Genomic DNA, 18,136 nt, shown 5'->3' with positions numbered 1-18,136 from the left:
CACACACACACACACACATACGCAAACAATTACATACATATACACACACAAGCATAAACACGCATGGGCGGCAGTGAGAGAACTTAATTGCTTAATAACTTTTTTTGTGGACATACGATCTTCATGAAACTTTTAGATTATGATTATAACATGGATATGCATGTATTTGTCAAAGCACAAGTCTCTAGTATTCGAAATACGCTTTTTTCAAAAGTGAGGGTGAGGGGGTGAATATAGGGGTGGGGGATAAATTTTAACAAAAACCGAAATTGTATAAATTGCATATAAGCATACCTTAAAAATTTGGAGACTCTAGCAATAGGTGTAGAAGATATAATTTTATAACTGGTTTTCGATAAGGTTTTTTATCGATAAAAAAGATCGGGATAAGTTATCGATTTTTAATGATAAACTTGATGTGCTCGTTGTAATTACGGACATTTAAAAAAAATTTAGCTCTAGCTCTTATATCTTCTGAAATCGACGCGTTCATACATACGGACAGACGGACAGACAGACGGACAGGGCCAAATCAACTCAGCTCGTCGCCCTGATCAAGAATATATATACTTTGTGGGGTCTGCCACGTCTCCTTCTGCCTGTTACATACATTTCAACAAAACCATTATACCCTGATTTCCCATTGAAAATGGGTTCAGGGTATAAAAATATAATGTGATATGGATGTAGCAGTGTTCTTCTTATGAAAGTCAACTATATTTGGTCAAGAGATTTGAATTCAATTTTACAAATCGTGAGCTTCTGATAGAAAGCAGTTGAGATTGGTTGATCTAAGGCTTTGAGAAAATATGTTATACATTATCAATATCAGCATTATCATTATCTACATTAATAATATGCATATTTATAGAAAACCCCAGTTCAGTCAGTATTATTGTTTTCACTTATAATCAGTTTTATCATCATTCATTTATATCAATATTTTTATTAAAAAATTTTGTTAAAATTTTTTTCGTTTTTGTATATAAACTTTAATATTAATATAACACTAATATTAAATTAGACTAGAATAATACTGTAATACCTATGGAACAGAACCTATTTTCCCTGTAGATTCACACATTTATAAATGATATAATATTCCATAGTAATATCTCTAATATCATTTGTATATATACAATTGAGTTTTATTTATTTTTGTTTTTCGCAATAAAAATAATTAGTTTCATTAAAACGCTTTGGAGTTGAGTCGCAAATAAACAGAAATCGAAACAAGTTTCACAAAGCGCAGAAAACAAAGAATCGCAGATATCAACAGAAATCACGACAATACGTCAAAGAGCCAAATGATTTATGGGGGTAAAAATAAAATGAGAATATTATTATTGAAAGAGTGCTAAAGCGGGGAGAAAACACGGCTTGAAGCGGGTGCTGCATGAGCAGTCTTCAATGTATACATATATAACAAATATGAGACGGGATCAAAGGAAAAGACTATGATATTTCTTATATGAAAGAGGAAGCTGGCTTGATGTAGGTTTCATTAGAGAAGAATAAGCAGAGCATTAAACTCTGTTGATTAAGAAAAAATATATCTTGAATCTCGCTCTCTCTTCTCTTATATTATCATGATACTTTGTAAAATATCTAATAATTTTTGGTACATTTACTAACTATTACTTAACATATTTTAGTAACTATATCGCATAGTCTTATACTATATATGAAATAGATAATTTAGTGAGAAAACATAATTAGTTAAGAAGTAAAGTTATAGTCTGTCTGTTAATTGTCTGTAAGAGCATTTTATCTTCGACAGTTCGTAGATAAGTTTTCGTGTTTATTTTTACTTTTTACTTCATTTTTTAAACTTTTTTTTTATATATATATACACGTATATATTTATAAAGAACATTCATACGACCTTGAGGCCAAGACTGTCAACAACAACAAACACAATAAGAACAAACAGCTGGGCAACAGTAGCTGCAACAGCAACAGCAACTGGAAACCAATAATAAATAAGCAAGCAATAGCAGATCAACAACGAATATTAAATACTGTAACAGAGTGAAATTTATTAAATCTGATCTTATAGAAGTCAGGTTATATCAATGTTATTCAGGCAGATTTAAGCAATCCATGGCAGATGGTTAAAAGTTCACAATAGAAGAATTTTATAAAGGAACGAGCAGATATAGATATAGTACATAGTAGTGTATTATGATATAATATAGTATATATTTTATTGTATAGCATATATGTCTGTTATTATTATATGATATAGTAGATGTTTGTTTGTATTGCACAATATGTTGGTTCCATTTAAGGATATTATCATGTTATAAATTATGATATGACGAATGGATATTCTACTGTGGTTCTCCTTACATGCGGTATTTTGTGGATTTACTTTGTTATTAATGTTTTGTTTAGAAAGTATGATAAGAATTTCCCACGTTTGCTCTATATATATATAAATACGAGCACAAATCTTCGAAGAGGATCTTATCCTGGAGTTCCTATATGATTGGAGCTATCTCACTGCTAAGTTTGGCATTGTTTATCTGTAGTTTGCCTAGAAATAAAGACAGGCGTGAATGCTTTAATTGAATTTAGAAATGATTCGAATAGAAATGTTTATAAAAAATTTATATGAATCCCCATTCATTTGATTATATCATATACAACAATATATACATATATGTATGACCTTGTTATGAACTCCTTTCCTTTTAAGGTCTAAGTTTCTCATATGTGTACAATATATACTCAATTCCTGCTCGTCTAGCTTTAGTTATATCATGACAAAGTCGTTTCCCTTTTTCGTGTAGAGTATAATATCAGCTCTGTCTCTGTATTTGTGCTGATACCGATATGGGGACTGGGGAGTTCTCAGCCTGCGTCTGTCTGCGTGCCTTGACTGCTTATCTTTTGTTGATATTGATAGCAATGCGAAGCGTGGCAATGCGAAGCCAAAGGGTTGACGGGGCTAGAGCGGATGAAGTCAGCCACACGATAAGGCAATGCCAGGCCAATAACAATGACATAAAGCACAGAGACAGAGTTCTTGCTGAAAAGTAAAAAAAAAAAAAAAAAAAAAAACGGGCACAGGTTTGACAGTGCGTTCGGTCTCCGCTTGAGGAGGAGTAGCAGGAACAGCAATTGGGGCAGGGGCTTTTGGGGAGTGCCGCATACTCGAAAGTCTTTGGCGAGTCATAAAAATGCAAACGGCGCAAGCGTAACATTTCCTGTTTCTGTCGTACGGTAAATTGTAATTGTTATGCAGACGCAGCTTTGCAACTTGCAGCATTGCAACATTGCAACTTGAAGCTTGCCACATTGCAAACGCCCCAAAAAATGCGGGCTCTTCGGGCACACAACCCCCCGCACGCCCACCACCGTCGTTGCCACTGGCGCGCCCCAATCTCTGGCCACATTTCATTTGCACCGTGTCCGACGGTGACGACGACGACGACGTTGACAAAGTTATCAGCGGGTGCTGATTTTGTGGCAAAAACTCGTCCCAAGTTCTTTTAGAGTACCTGTGTAGTGAACTGTGAGAAATTCTGCCAGGTATATATATAGTATATAGGATATTGTATAGAGTATATCTGGCACATAAAAATTTTAATATATACAGTAGTATAACGGAAGCATTACGAAAAATGCTATTTAACACTTTTTAAATTTTATTTATTTAATAATCTTTTAATGGTATTTGAAACTAAATATATGAATAAAGAATATAATATTTTTTACAATTTAAGTTTTTCAAAAGGGCTTAAAATTCTGTTGAGTTAAAATATTAAAAATAAATATTTAAAGGAATCAATTCTAAAATTCTGCATAGAAGTTATGATTCTAACTTTAATTTTCAAAAAATGCTTGAAATTCAGTTGAGTTCAATTTTTTTTAAATAAATAAATATATATAGTTTGGTAAAAATTTGAATGTAATTTTTGATAACATATAATAATAATTATGGAATTCATTCACACGCCAATTAAATTTCTATTCATTATAGAATTAATAATAATATTAAATAATCTTCTCAGCAAATAACTACATTTGGGTACTTGTTTTTTAGTACTTAAATTGATTAACGTAATACAAGAAAGTCTAGCCAAATATTACTGAGCAAATGTGTTTGCGGTATATATAGACTCAGCTAGAGCAAAATAGCTTAAATTTGCCTATATAATATCATAAAATAAGATAAAGAGCTTTTTCATTCATAAAACAACTTTCATGACTTAAATAAACAAATTATTTTTTACCAGAAAAAACTTGAAAACATTGTTAAACTTTATGACAGGTACTATAAATCAAAAGCTTATCTCATTTCAATCAAGTCATCATCAGACTGACAATTTAATCAGAACAAGATTTTGCTTTTATTTCAGTCTTAATAAATGTAAAGTTTGAATTTTTTCAGGCAACTACAATTAACAATTTTCATTTATAATTAAACGTGTTTTACTCAAATTCATTTTTATCAATTTGCTTATAGACAAGATAAGATTTTTACCATAATATGTGAAATTTGTATGTTTATTATTTAATCAAATGTCAACTACTTGCTGCATAAATTCTTCAAGTGTATTGCAGTTCTTGCAATCGTACCGGTTTTTTCTGCCTCTGTGTGGCTGTGTGTGTGAGTGGGTATGTGTATGTGTTTACCTATTGGCAACTGTATCCATATCCAAGTCGACCAGACGACGACGCACCTGTTGGAAATCAAGTTCTGCAGACGTCGCGTCGATTCGCATAGATGTTTGTGGATTTATACGTACCTGACATACACACACAGACACACACACAGACACACGCACACCTAGACACTTGATTTTCAACTGCAGCTCAAAGTGACTGCAAATGGCAATAGGAAATTCTATGGACAACCACGCAACAAATGCAACAGCTCTGTCCACATACTAATACATACTTATATATCAGGTATATATAACCTGTTGGCTTTTGTGAATATTTTGTTGCTTTGGCAATTTGTTTGCCATTTTCCATAGGTAACTTCTGTTGCACATTATGCTAATGACGTGCCAGCTCCGATCCGATCCGAAACAGAAACACAAACACAAACACAAACACAAGCGCTCAACACACTCTCTGCACAGCTGCATGCTCCGATGATTAATCAAAAGCGAAAAATGTGGCCCGTTGCCAGGTAAATGTAATTGCAATTTGCAATTGTTGTTGGTGTTTTGGCCTGGCCCAGGTTGGCCTAGCCTGCTTGGGTCTGGCCTGGCTTACACTGCCTTGGTCTGGCCCGACATGGTGCATAGCTGGAGCTTATGTCTAAGCTTGTGCCTTTGTTTGCAATTGGCGAAAGGTGTTAGAGGCGTGCGTTAGTGTGTGTGTGTGTGTTGTCCATGGGATCTGAAGCGTGTTAAAATATTAGACAGACAGCCTCGATTGCAGTTGCACTCTTTGGGCCACGTTATGTAAGCTTCTGGCACGGGATAGGCAGGAACTAAACGTTTCAAAGCATCGAATGTGTCTAAGACTGAGTGATAGATTGCTCTTTGATAAACTAAGGAAGTTGTTTTATGGAAATGGAATTTTTGAGTAGTTTGACAGAAGAGGTTATATACTTGTGTACTTCCCTTATATATTCTTGTTTATCCTGTTGGCAAACCTTTGACCAACGGATAAATATATGCGTGTTGATCATATGATTACGTAGCAGATCTGGGATTTTCGCACAGCAGATGCCCTATCGCTTGTTATAAGAGGTTAATGTTAGAATACATGTCAAAGTTATAATGCATCTATTAAAGCTTGAACGGAAGAAGTTGAGGTAGACAAACCACAGGTTAAAGTGCATGTTAAGTTCACAATGAACATACGAACAAAACTAAATTAATTTAACAGTTTTTTTTTTTTCCATAAGAACACCTCTATAAACGTTTCTCATTCATTAGAGCTATGAATAGTATACAAGTTTTTGTCAAAGTATGTCAAAAAGTCAAAGTTCCAGAACTAAGGCCCAATTTGTATACCCCAGAGTATTGCATGTCGTCTAACTTTGTCAAATTAATCCCTAACAGCTTTTCAACACCCACAAGATAACAACATTATCGGCCTTCCTGGTTACACATTATCAACCAGACCAGCAGAAATGCCAAACTCCTGTTCATTCTCTCTTCTACTCATTCTCTCTCTCTCTCTCTCTCACTCACACTCTCTCGTTTTTTACTCCCTCTTAGCAACCCCTAAATAATTGCGTTGTACAGCATTTTTGTTCGATGGGGGCTGAGAGAAAGGGTCGATTTTCTCCAATTAGAGCACCCTACTTGCAAATGGAAATTTCCCCCCATTAAATGCGCTTTACGCTTTCATGTTACGCATAATTGAAACCAACTTCCCATTCAGTGAGCACAACGAACTCCAAACTCCAAACTCCCCAAATGCCTAAAAGCACCAACAGCAACAACAACAATGTCAGCGTCAACGTCCACGTCAACGTCAGCGTCAGCGTTAGCGTCAATGCCAAACCACCACCACCAACACCGCCGGGAACAACTTGAACCGGGGCTTGGCTCCTGGATACTCAACCCCCATTTGACTGGCTCGACCGACCGGGGCTTTTGGCCCACAAAGCATGTCAATGTCGTGAATATTATTGACATGGATTTACCACACACACACACACAGGGATACAGGCATACACACACACACACACACAGCCAGCATGACAATGGGAACGGCAAACGCGTCGCCATTTTGTTAGGCGGCAGCATTTCCGCGTTCCACTCCACCAAAAACGGGGGAAAACCCAAAGGAGAAGAGCAGAAAAACAAAAAAATGTATATGGAAAACAAAATGCTGTAATGTGAAGGTCAACCCCTTTGTCTGGCAGGAGTTGTAAAGCAAGTTCAAGTTGTGTTCTCTACGCCCCCAGTATGCCCAGAACCCACTGTACATAGGATAATTAATGTAGGGTATATCGGTTGTGTGCTTTGTCGTCGTTAATCAGCATTAATTTTTTGTTCCATTAGTGTAGGAACGTTCTATTCTGAGAAACTATTAAGCAATAGAGATAAAAGATGTGTTTACTATCGATAACACGCTATCGATAAAAATTTACTAAGTAAATTTTGATTAGTTGAAATGGAAAACATTTTCTTGATACTTGACTAATGTATTTCAGATTGAATATACACTGATTGAATATTTTATATTCCTTTCTATACCATATTCATCATAAAATTGTTGATCTAATGTGTTAAATAATGGGAGCTTGTATCTAACAATCTTGTACTAATTTAAATATATGAAATTTACTTGAATATGGTTTTTATAGGTTTCCTTTTGAACTTGATATTTTAGATTATATCTTTGGGATTATTAAAACAAAAACTAACCAAAGCTTATAATATGACATATTTATTTTATTCATTTTGCAATATTCCTATATAAAGTGAGGGTATCACCTAGCCTTCTACTCCCCTCCGTGTAAACTTTTACTTATTCTTGTTTTTTTTTTTTTTTTTTTTTTTTTTTTTTTTTTTTTTTTTTTTGTCTTCATCTCTTTGAACTGTCAAAGTCAAAAGCATTTTGTGCTGATAAAAATCGATATACGGCAGTCTAGTCGCCCGTAGAGCTCAGGGGCAGCCGTTGCCCAACCCGTTGCACATTCCGAGCACAGACGATTCTCGGTCAACAGCAACAACTTCAGTTCAGTAATGCCCCCTTTGGCGCCCTCCCCTCAAGAGCTTCGGAATGCCATTTGTGCTTTATGCTCTTTTTCAGGGGCTTGTCAAATTGTAAAAAAAAAAATTATATGTATTTCTTGGCATGTAGTTGGCAATATGTCATGGCTAAAAGATACGACCAAAGGTTGTGCCAGCCATCGAGACTTGTATAGACATACTACATACGTAATTAGATTATGACTCGAGTAAGTGGCTAAAGCTTTGACAGACTGAATTGGAAAGGTGATTCAAATGGGGGCGTTTACCGTAGCGCCTAGGGCTTGTGGTTTTTTATTTATTTTGTAATAAATGAATTACTCGCAATACATAGAGTATGAGGAAATATAGTACGAATAACTGTCTGAAGTAAAGATAAATTAAGAATTGCAAAAAAATGAATAAGTTTGGGTCTGCAGTTTTATACTTGTTTCATTTATTAATTTCTTATTGCATAACTTGTAAAAATCTCTAAGAGATTGTTATAACTAAGTCTCTGAAATAAAGCTACGCAATTTAATATCCAACAACTAAATAAATTAGAGTTTTGGTATTTAAATACTAATTCATTCAGTCAAGCTAAGCTGTTAATACATTCAAATACCTAAATTCATAAGTCAAATCAAATTTAGCTATGGAAAAGGCCAGCGACCGTTACATTTAGCACTTCCGCACTAATCAATGGCTCCCACTCCGTTTAACAAGGTACAGTTTTAGCTGAAAGTATGTTTATGTGTACGTTTGTGCATATCTATGTATGTATGTGTGTATGTGTGTGCGTCTATACTTATAACCAGAAACGAGCCATCATCAAATCGCTTGGCTGCATTTGTCGGGTCCCAAGTACAAACATACACTCTCATACACGTTAATACATACAAATGGGTATATTTCCCTAAAAAAAATATACATACATATATATACAATTACAACAACGCCTGACCACTTCACGCTCTTGGCTCTCTGCCCCTCTCACGATATTTCATTAGCACGCTCTCTGCTTGGTCAGCATTTCGGCCTGCCTGCTAACACTTGCTCTCTCTATCTCTCTCTCTCGCATTATGACCTCTCTGCACCCACACAACTTTAACTACGAGAATTATTCTTGATTGCTGGCTTGCTTGCTCGCTCGCCGCGCAACTCACGGAGCGTCGCTCTTGATATCAAAATTTTTGTTTATTTTCTTTTGTGCTGCTCTCACTCGCACACGCTGCCCCCTCTTCTGTTGCTGCTGCTGAGTTTTGTTGTTCTTTCCTTCGTCGCATGGCTTTGCGCTCTCGTCGTCGCTGCGTCTTCTTCGTGGTTGCTTCGTCGTCGTCGTCTCTCGTTGTTGTTGTATACAAGGTCGTTTGCGTACAAATTTCAACATTATTTGAAGGTCGTCCTTTGCCCATTCTGCGCTCGCGGTCGCTCTCGCTCTCTTGCTTGCGTGTGTGCTCGCTCTCGCTCTCCCACTCTCTCTCCCTCTCTCTCTGTCAGTTGCCGGTTGGCGTCTTGGTCGCTGCGTTTGCTGGGTTGTTGTACCGGCTAAACAAAAGATTCCTATTAGCCTGTGTGCACTCAATTTATTCCACATTTGCACTTAACAGTAATATGCCAAAAAGTGAAAAGCATTTGCTCAATCCCCCTCCGCACCTACTCCCAGGAGTGTCATTATAAATGCCCTTTATAGTTGGACTCGTTTAGCCGCGCCCTTCTCTCATAGCCAACAAACGTTTTCAGCTGCCGGCCCAGCGTTCGTTCGGTTTTGGGTTAATGTACCTTAAATTTTATTATAATATTCCATCGGCTTTTTTCGCTTCTTTCGCTTTAAGGTCGTTGACATTTTTCGTCGACTGGCGCTATTGTTCTGCTGCTTGCTTTAAGCTATTGTTCGTGTTCGCCGCTGATAACAAGCGCGCCGATTTACGTTGGACAGTGTAATAACTGTCTCTCTGAATGTGTGCGTGCATGTGCGTGTGTATAGGACACATGTCGCGGTTCCAATTAGCATAACTCGCCTCTGCTTCAGACTCATGCAGAGGCCAAGGTCGTCGTCGGTTTGAGTGGGGAGCAGGCAGCGTTCGTTGAAAATCTCTATTGAATGATGATTCTCTATATGAGTAATAATAATAATTCGCATAGTAACAAAATTTGTATTCAAACTACTACGTGGTACATTGCTTCAAAGATAGCATATAATATATGTAGCTAGACACTCTCTATATTGAAACTCTCTTTGATGTTAACAAAACTGTCTTTTATGTACAGCTCACCAATTGTGATTCATGTATGAAGCTTTGGCTTGAAAAGGGTTTACATAATGCGTTTTATTGCTATCGGAGTCTCATTCAAGTTTTCATTTTGCACCAAAATGTTTTTATTTTTGAAGACTATAAACTTTAAATGAGTTGATTTTTTTATTAACCTATTTAAGCATTCTGAATTGGTAAAACTGTTTATAACTATGGAAAAGGCAAAGTCTAAGTTTTATGTATGCAGAGGTATAAAACCTGGTGGATATTGATCGATTGAACGACCGATATATTGATGATGAACAAAACGCTCTACATCTAATAACATGTATAAGTATGGGAAAGCAAAAACTGTAGTTCTGCCACATAATGTAGTATGAGAATTTTCAAAAATTTCAGCCGTAACTTTGAATGTTAATGGAAAACATTTTTGAATAACCTAATTAATTTAGTTAAGATAGATTTACTTTCTTTTCTTGGAATTTAAACTTTTTTCATAGCTCAATTAATTAGTAGAGTATATGAAAACAAATAAATTTATTATAATAGATAACGGATAACGTTTTCTTTTTTTCAATTATTTTGTATGATATGTTTGATATTTTATTATGAATATAAAATATGTAATATATTAAATATAAATATGAAATAAAAAATATAAAATGTAAAATATTTAATATAAATTATAAAATAGCAAATATAAAAAAAAAATTAAATATAACATACAAAAAAAAAAAAAAAAAAAAAAAAAAATAAATAAATAAAATTATAATAATAATAAAATAAAAAAATAAATAAATAAATAAATAAATAAATAAAAATAAAAAATTAAAATAAAAATTAAATAAATAAAATTTGGTAAAGAATGTAAAATTTCAGAAATAATATTATATAAAATCAATTGAGTGGAATATCATTAATATTATTATTATATATCTTATTTTATAAATATTATACTCTATAGTTTTTCCGTTTATATTAATTACTTTATAAACACAAATATTTATGCTTAAATTTTGCTCTCTTGCAGATTTACAACACAATGGAACTGCATCAACGACATCTTTCCAATTTCTACAAATTGCAGAAGTAAAAGCAGCTTAAGAGTTTACGGTAATTAAGTACTCGATTAAGGATTCCCATTGAGCCATTAAGGATGCCCAATATGTCGAGCATTAAGACGGAGCAAAGCGTTTCTCCAGGTGCCAGCGGCAGCTATCAGCTGCCCGTTAACATGTCCACGCCCACTGGGCGTCACAATGTCTCCGTGACGAACATCAAGTGTGAGCTGGACGAGCTGCCCACGCCGAATGGGAATCTGGTGCCGGTCATAGCCAGCTACAATAATCATAATCACAATCATAGTAATCACAATAATCACAACAATCACAATCATGGCCTGCGTATACCGCTGGGAGGAGGCGGCGGCGAGCACAACAAGGAGGAGGACGAGTCCGATTCGGAAGCGGAGCTGGCCAACATTGAGAATCTGAAGGTGCGTAGACGTGCGGCCGACAAGAATGGACCACGTCCCATGTCCTGGGAGGGCGAGCTGAGCGACGCCGAGACGAACGGCCAGGAGGCGCCCGACGAGGAGCTCATGGAAACGGAGACGGTGGTGAAGAGTGAGTCGGGCAGTGCTGCCGGGGGCGTTGTCACGACCATGCTGCAGCCCATCAAGACGGAGCTGGAGCACATAGCCGGCGAGATGCAGCAGCAACAGCAACATCTGCAGGAGCAACAACAGCTACAGCAGCAGCAGCAGCATCAGCAACTCCAGCAGCAACTGCAGAGCCACAAGCAGCAGCAGAGCTACAAGCTGAAGCTGGCGCCCACCCAAAGTGATCCGATTAATCTGAAATATGAACCAGTTGCCACATCCAATTCGACAACGTCGCTCTGCGATCGCAGCAAGTCGAGCAGCGGCGGCCACTTGCCGCTGCTGCCGGCCAATCCCAGTCCCGATTCTGCCATACATTCCGTCTACACGCACAGCAGTCCGTCGCAGTCGCCGCTGACGTCACGGCACGCCCCCTACACGCCGTCGCTGAGCCGGAATAACAGCGATGCGTCGCACAGCAGCTGCTACAGCTACAGCTCCGAGTTCAGTCCCACCCACTCGCCGATTCAGGCGCGTCATGCGCCGCCCGCCGGCTCCGCCCTGTTCCCGGGCCATGCCAATGGCGGCGTCGGCTCTGGAGCACTGCATCATCATAGCGTGCTGTATCCGCCATTGAATGTGGATGCTGCCGCAGCGGCAGCGGCTGCCGCGCAGGAGGCGCAAAATCTCAGCATGGATGGCAACAGCAGCAGCAGCAGCGTCCTGGACACCTCGGCCACGCTGCCAGCCTCCCCTGCGGGCATATCGCGGCAGCAGCTCATCAATTCGCCCTGTCCGATTTGCGGGGATAAGATCAGCGGCTTCCACTACGGCATCTTCTCCTGCGAGTCGTGCAAGGGCTTCTTCAAGCGCACCGTGCAGAATCGCAAGAACTATGTGTGCGTGCGCGGCGGCCCCTGCCAGGTGAGCATTTCCACGCGCAAGAAGTGCCCGGCCTGCCGGTTCGAGAAGTGCCTGCAGAAGGGCATGAAACTGGAGGCCATACGCGAGGATCGCACACGGGGCGGTCGCTCCACCTATCAATGCTCCTACACGCTGCCCAATTCGATGCTCGGCCCACTCTTGAGTCCAGATCAGGCGGCTGCCGCAGCAGCAGCTGCTGCCGTCGTCAGTCAGCAACAGCAGCAACAGCAACAGCAGCAGCAACAGCAGCAGCAGCATCAGAGATTGCAGCAACATCATCATCAACAGCAGCAACAGCAACCCCAGCAACATCATCAGCAACAACAGCAGCAGCATCAACATCAACAACAACAACAACAGCCACATAATCCACTCAATGGCTTTGGCAGTGGGTCCAATTCACTGCCAGCCAGTCCCAGTCTCGGCGCATCCATCAAGACGGAGCAAACAGATTCGCTCAGTCATTATGCATCGTCGCGAGCCTCAAGCATTCCAGCCCTGCTGCAGGTGAGTGTACATTGAAAAAGATCAAAATTTAGATGTAATCCCGTTATAAAGTAGTTATTATCAGACAAATATGTTTGGATAAATATATTAAATCTCTATATATTATGTTACTATACTATACTATACTGTACTATGTATATACGAAATTAAATACAATAGAATCCGATTATAAGGTAGCTCAATATATCCGAAAAACGCAATAACCATATAAATTTGCTTACCAGAATTTTCGTCGCTCTAAACGGAGTCGATATAACCGGATTCTACTGCATATTATTAAATAGGTGTTCTGCTACCTTTAGTGTCTATCTAATATAATTTTACATGCATAGAATTATTTTAAAATATTTATATGGAAATGGATTATTATTGAAAATAATTATATAAAATTATCAAATATCATTGGAGGGGGTTCCAATAAGAAAGATCTTCCAACCAACTAGAATTGACTGAAAACCTTGAATTATTTTTGTTATCCAGTTAGGTTTTGGAATTCTTAGACTATTTCTTCACTTGTTTCCATTTAGTTACCATAAATCTCTTTGAACAGGCTCACTAAGCTTATTGGACTGTCTTGCTTTTATCTTAATCGTCGAAAAATGCCATGATTAAGAAAGGATCGCAACATGGACACTATAAGCGAACAGAGAGATAGAGAGTGACTGATTATAGTGCCCGGGCACAGGGATAGTGAGTACAGAGAAAGCGATCACAGGGAAACTGTCCTCGTGGAGACCGATTACTGGCGGTGTGACGTTCCCGCTCTTACAATACCAAGTTATAATAATAATTATAGCCAATAACTATATAATATTCAAACAAGAGGAAGTAAATTCTGCGAGATACTTCACTGGTTTTTCTCACCCTCACTTCCAGAGACTAAACAACTTCTTGTATATATTTTCTTCAATATAATTAGGTTTATTTCTAGACTTTCTAATAGTCGATCAGTCATTGAATTTGATATGATCTTTTAATATTTTAGAGGTAACAACATAGAAAGCTTATACAATTAGCAGAAGATCTTTTTCATTTTCGTTAGCAGAACAGTTAAAGGAAGACCAAAAATATTAATTATTGGCTATATATTCCTGTTCCTTAGAGTTTCTTTACAAGGTCAATTCGAAGGTTCGACGGATTCGCTGCTTTGGTACTCCCCACAGAGTAGATAGAAATGAATCTATTCCAATTTTACTTTTCGATAGAGTTTACTCTTTTACACAAATTCCACGCTAATAGCTTGGGTTTTCCTCTACACTCCCACTAGGAAATCATGGATGTTGAACATCTCTGGCAATATACCGATGCGGAATTGGCGCGCATCAATCAGCCGCTGTCCTCGTCGGCTGGCGGCTCCTCGTCGAGCGGCACGGGTGGCGGTTCAAGTTCCGCCGGACAGCACACAGCCAACGCACAACAGGTGACCAATCCACTGCTGGCCAGTGCGGGTCTCTCGTCCAATGGCGAGAACGCCAATCCCGATCTGATTGCCCATCTCTGCAACGTGGCCGATCATCGGCTCTACAAGATCGTCAAATGGTGCAAGAGTTTGCCGCTCTTCAAGAACATCTCGGTGAGTATCTTTTTGTAATATTAGTGGAAAATCATTTGTATAATCTCTTATCTGAATTGCCTTTCAGATCGACGATCAGATCTGCCTGCTCATCAACTCGTGGTGTGAACTGCTGCTCTTCTCCTGCTGTTTTCGTTCCATTGACACGCCGGGCGAGATCAAGATGTCGCAGGGCCGCAAGATAACGCTGGCGCAGGCCAAAACAAATGGCTTACAGGTGGGCTAAGATGAAGTGTGGCTGGCCCTAATTATGTTAGTGGAACAACCAGTTGGGCTTCGGGTGGGCTAGAATGTATTTTTGTCAACATCTATAGAGTCTTGGTTGACTTCGCCTCGTGTGTTAGCTAGTAGCTCAAAAATATAGCTCCATTAAATGAATTTAGATGAGCCAGATCTTTTGATCAATGCAGCTGACTTTCTGTTGATTTATGAACATGTTTAACAACTTTGACTCGGAGTGGAGTAAACATATTTGTATAGGAATTTTTAGAGGCTTGTTGCTAACTCTTGTCTAAAGACATAAGAAGTGAAATAGAAATGGCGAAACTTTTGTTCACATACTTTAATAGAGAGATTTACAAATGGTCAAGAAAAATGAAAATATCTGAGTTACAAAGAAAGTTATTTTATTTATATATGTATATATATTCTTTTTTTTTTTTTTTGAAATTTATGTTTCATTTGCAATCTATTTTATTGTCAATAATAAGAAACTTTTTTGGGATTAGTTTTCAATTGCCAGATGGCTGTAAGTGAGCTCAATACATATATTTAAATATTTACATTATATCACTCTCTGCTTGGATTCTTTTCAAATGCCATCGACTATCACCAATCAATAATGGTCAATAATCTCAATAATCCCATTAAAAAAAAAAAAACATTAACTTGTAAAAATTTCATTCAATTTGGTACATAGTTATATAGCTCTCTGATCCCTGTTTAGTTGACTAAGATACATATATTGAGCTCACTCTTCACTCCCTTCAGCTGTGCTTATAAGAGCTGCAGGCAAGCTTATCATCAGTATTGCCCATTTAGCCCATTTCAGGCTAGATTTGGCCAATTTAAAAGTGGCCTAGCCGATAAAATTTGTAAATAGCCATAAATTTAGCATATTTGCAATTTAATCTAGCATATACTCAAGTTCATATAGTGGTCATCGACATTGGCATGATATTTTATAGCCAATAGCCTGTTATTCCAGCTTTTATTGTAAGATTTTAACCTGTTTTAGCCTACTTTTAACCACAATTCAATTGAATATGGAGCTTAACAGAGAAAACAGCTTAACTATTCAAATCCTATACTAGCACAAAACTCACTCTTATAAAATACTCTTATACGCTTTGTTTGCAGGCCTGCATTGAGCGCATGCTGAATCTGACGGATCATTTGAGACGCCTGCGCGTTGATCGTTACGAATATGTTGCCATGAAGGTGATTGTGCTGCTGCAGTCCGGTAAGTGTGCGCCTCTAGTTGTGCCAAAAAAGAGCTATTACTAATAGTTGAAAATGATATTTTAATATCTAGATACCACGGAGCTGCAAGAGGCGGTCAAGGTGCGCGAGTGCCAGGAGAAGGCGCTGCAGGCTCTGCAGGCGTACACGCTGGCCCATTACCCGGACACGCCGTCCAAGTTTGGGGAGCTGCTGCTGCGCATACCCGATCTGCAGCGCACGTGTCAGGTGAGTGCATAGGAATGAAAATATCTAAGAAATACACCAACTCTAACGCCCTCTCCCTCTCTGGATTTCACTTTGTCTAACTGCAGCTGGGCAAGGAGATGCTGACGATCAAGACGCGCGACGGTGCAGATTTCAATTTGCTGATGGAGCTGCTGCGCGGAGAGCATTGACAAATGCTATATAGGACCATGAAACGCTATCGATGCCGCAGCCGGGCTTAAGGCAGATGGAAGAGAAGAGAAAAAAACAACAAGAACAACAGCAAGAGAAAGAAAATGAAACAAGTTTTATATGATTTAGTAGTATTAGTATATCTATGCATAGTGTTAAGTGCTCTATGTGTAAGCTCTGAAAACATGTGCCTAAACGATGAACCCATTGCCAAAGCAACAACAACAATAACAACAACTACAACAACGTGAGCAACAGCAACGAAATTTTTAGAAACAAAAACTGATAGGACTTAAAAATGAAATGAAAAGAGAAAACATTTTTATAAGCAGCCAAATTATTAAAATTTTTTTTATATATATACATAAAATTATGTATATATGTATATGCAATTATGTGCTCCTAGTGTTGCATTTGATGTTGTTGTTGTTGCTGTTGTTGTCTTGGCAGAGTTTATTAAAATTATATAAAGTTTTTGCTATATATACATAAAATTATATATATGTATAGAAGTATATATATAAACGGATTATGTATAGTAACTAAAGCACACATGGAAAATGAAAAGACTTAGAAATTTATTTAACTTTAATATTAAAAGAAAAGAAAGAAAAACAAAAAGAAAACATGCAAAATCAAATTTTCATTTTTAGTTCAAGTAAATGTTTTTTATATGCATATATATGAAATCGCAAATCGAAGGAAAAATCTAAGAATATTTTGTAATAATTAATAACACAAATGCCAAAACCGAAATTGGTTTACGAGAGGAACTGCTAGATTTTCCAACTAAATATATACATATGTATATATAACTGTAACGTGAACGAGATAAAAATCAATTTTTAAATGTTGTAGCATTTAGTTTTAGTGCAATTTCACACATGTCTACTTATATATCGATATATCTATATATGTATATGTATGTATATATATATATATCTCACAATGCAGATGAAACTGAAAGGTAAACTCGATTGTAATTGCCGCCGCGTGGCATAAACTATTCCAGTGATGCTATTTGTTGCATAAAAAACATAAACAAACTACATTAATCAAATTTATACTTTTTTGTCATTACAACAACAACAACAACAAGAACAACAACAACACACACACAGCTATATGAATATTTGTAACTGTAACTGTATGCGTATTTGAATTGTATTTTGTATTCTTTGATTAATGTTTACATATGCATATATATATGTATGTATATGTATGCGTGTATATTTTGTTTTATTGTAATTCTACTTAATAGCTGAAGCAAATCCTGTAACAGGATTTAAAACATTTACCGATTACATACAGTTATTTCTATATAGTATATATATATATATTTTTTGTCAAGGCGTAAACAAAACCTAGATTCGATATAGCCAGCATAATGTCTATATATATTTATGTGTATGTGTGTACGTTAACTATATATAAACAAAACAAAAAGAGAAAGAATGAAAAAAAAATGAAAACTTCCAGCCCCACCAGCAAATAAACCGTAACGATAAAAACAATTCCAATAATTTAAATGAGAAATACAGTAAAAGTAAAAGAAAATAGTTAAGGCCAGGTGAGGTATTCCTCAATATTCACGATCTTTTCTATATATACATATATGTACTAAATATGTGTATACTATATAAGCTGTGATTCAAGCAATGTTGAGATTAAGTATTCGCTATCACAGTAAAAAAACAAACAAACAAACAACCACACGCACACACACAAAATCAAAATTAAATTGTTTATTTGATAGACTAACTAA

The 18,136-nt window shown here is 37.2% G+C and overlaps 1 protein-coding gene across 7 annotated transcripts in view; it reads left to right on the top strand.

Moving 5' to 3' along the window:
* The window catches only part of Hr39 (Nuclear hormone receptor FTZ-F1 beta), a 34,496-nt gene extending 16,828 nt beyond the window's left edge, over positions 1-17,668 (top strand). For all 7 annotated transcript variants that reach the window (XM_089463379.1, XM_089463377.1, XM_089463381.1 and 4 more), the window contains 6 exons: positions 10,938-12,938; positions 14,206-14,511; positions 14,579-14,728; positions 15,871-15,973; positions 16,046-16,200; positions 16,287-17,668. In XM_089463379.1, the coding sequence (XP_089319505.1) occupies positions 11,064-12,938; positions 14,206-14,511; positions 14,579-14,728; positions 15,871-15,973; positions 16,046-16,200; positions 16,287-16,370 (2,673 nt within the window). In that variant the 5' untranslated portion in view covers positions 10,938-11,063 and the 3' untranslated portion in view covers positions 16,371-17,668. The remainder of the gene's footprint in view (positions 1-10,937; positions 12,939-14,205; positions 14,512-14,578; positions 14,729-15,870; positions 15,974-16,045; positions 16,201-16,286) is intronic.
* Positions 17,669-18,136: the final 468 nt, after the last annotated feature.

The sequence above is a fragment of the Drosophila arizonae genome, chromosome 3 (genome assembly GCF_054131065.1).
Source record: "Drosophila arizonae isolate 15081-1271.41 chromosome 3, UAZ_ARI_1.0, whole genome shotgun sequence".
Classification (NCBI taxonomy): domain Eukaryota; kingdom Metazoa; phylum Arthropoda; class Insecta; order Diptera; family Drosophilidae; genus Drosophila; species Drosophila arizonae.
Note: the sequence above shows the minus strand (reverse complement) of the source record. Positions and strands in the feature narration are given on the sequence as shown.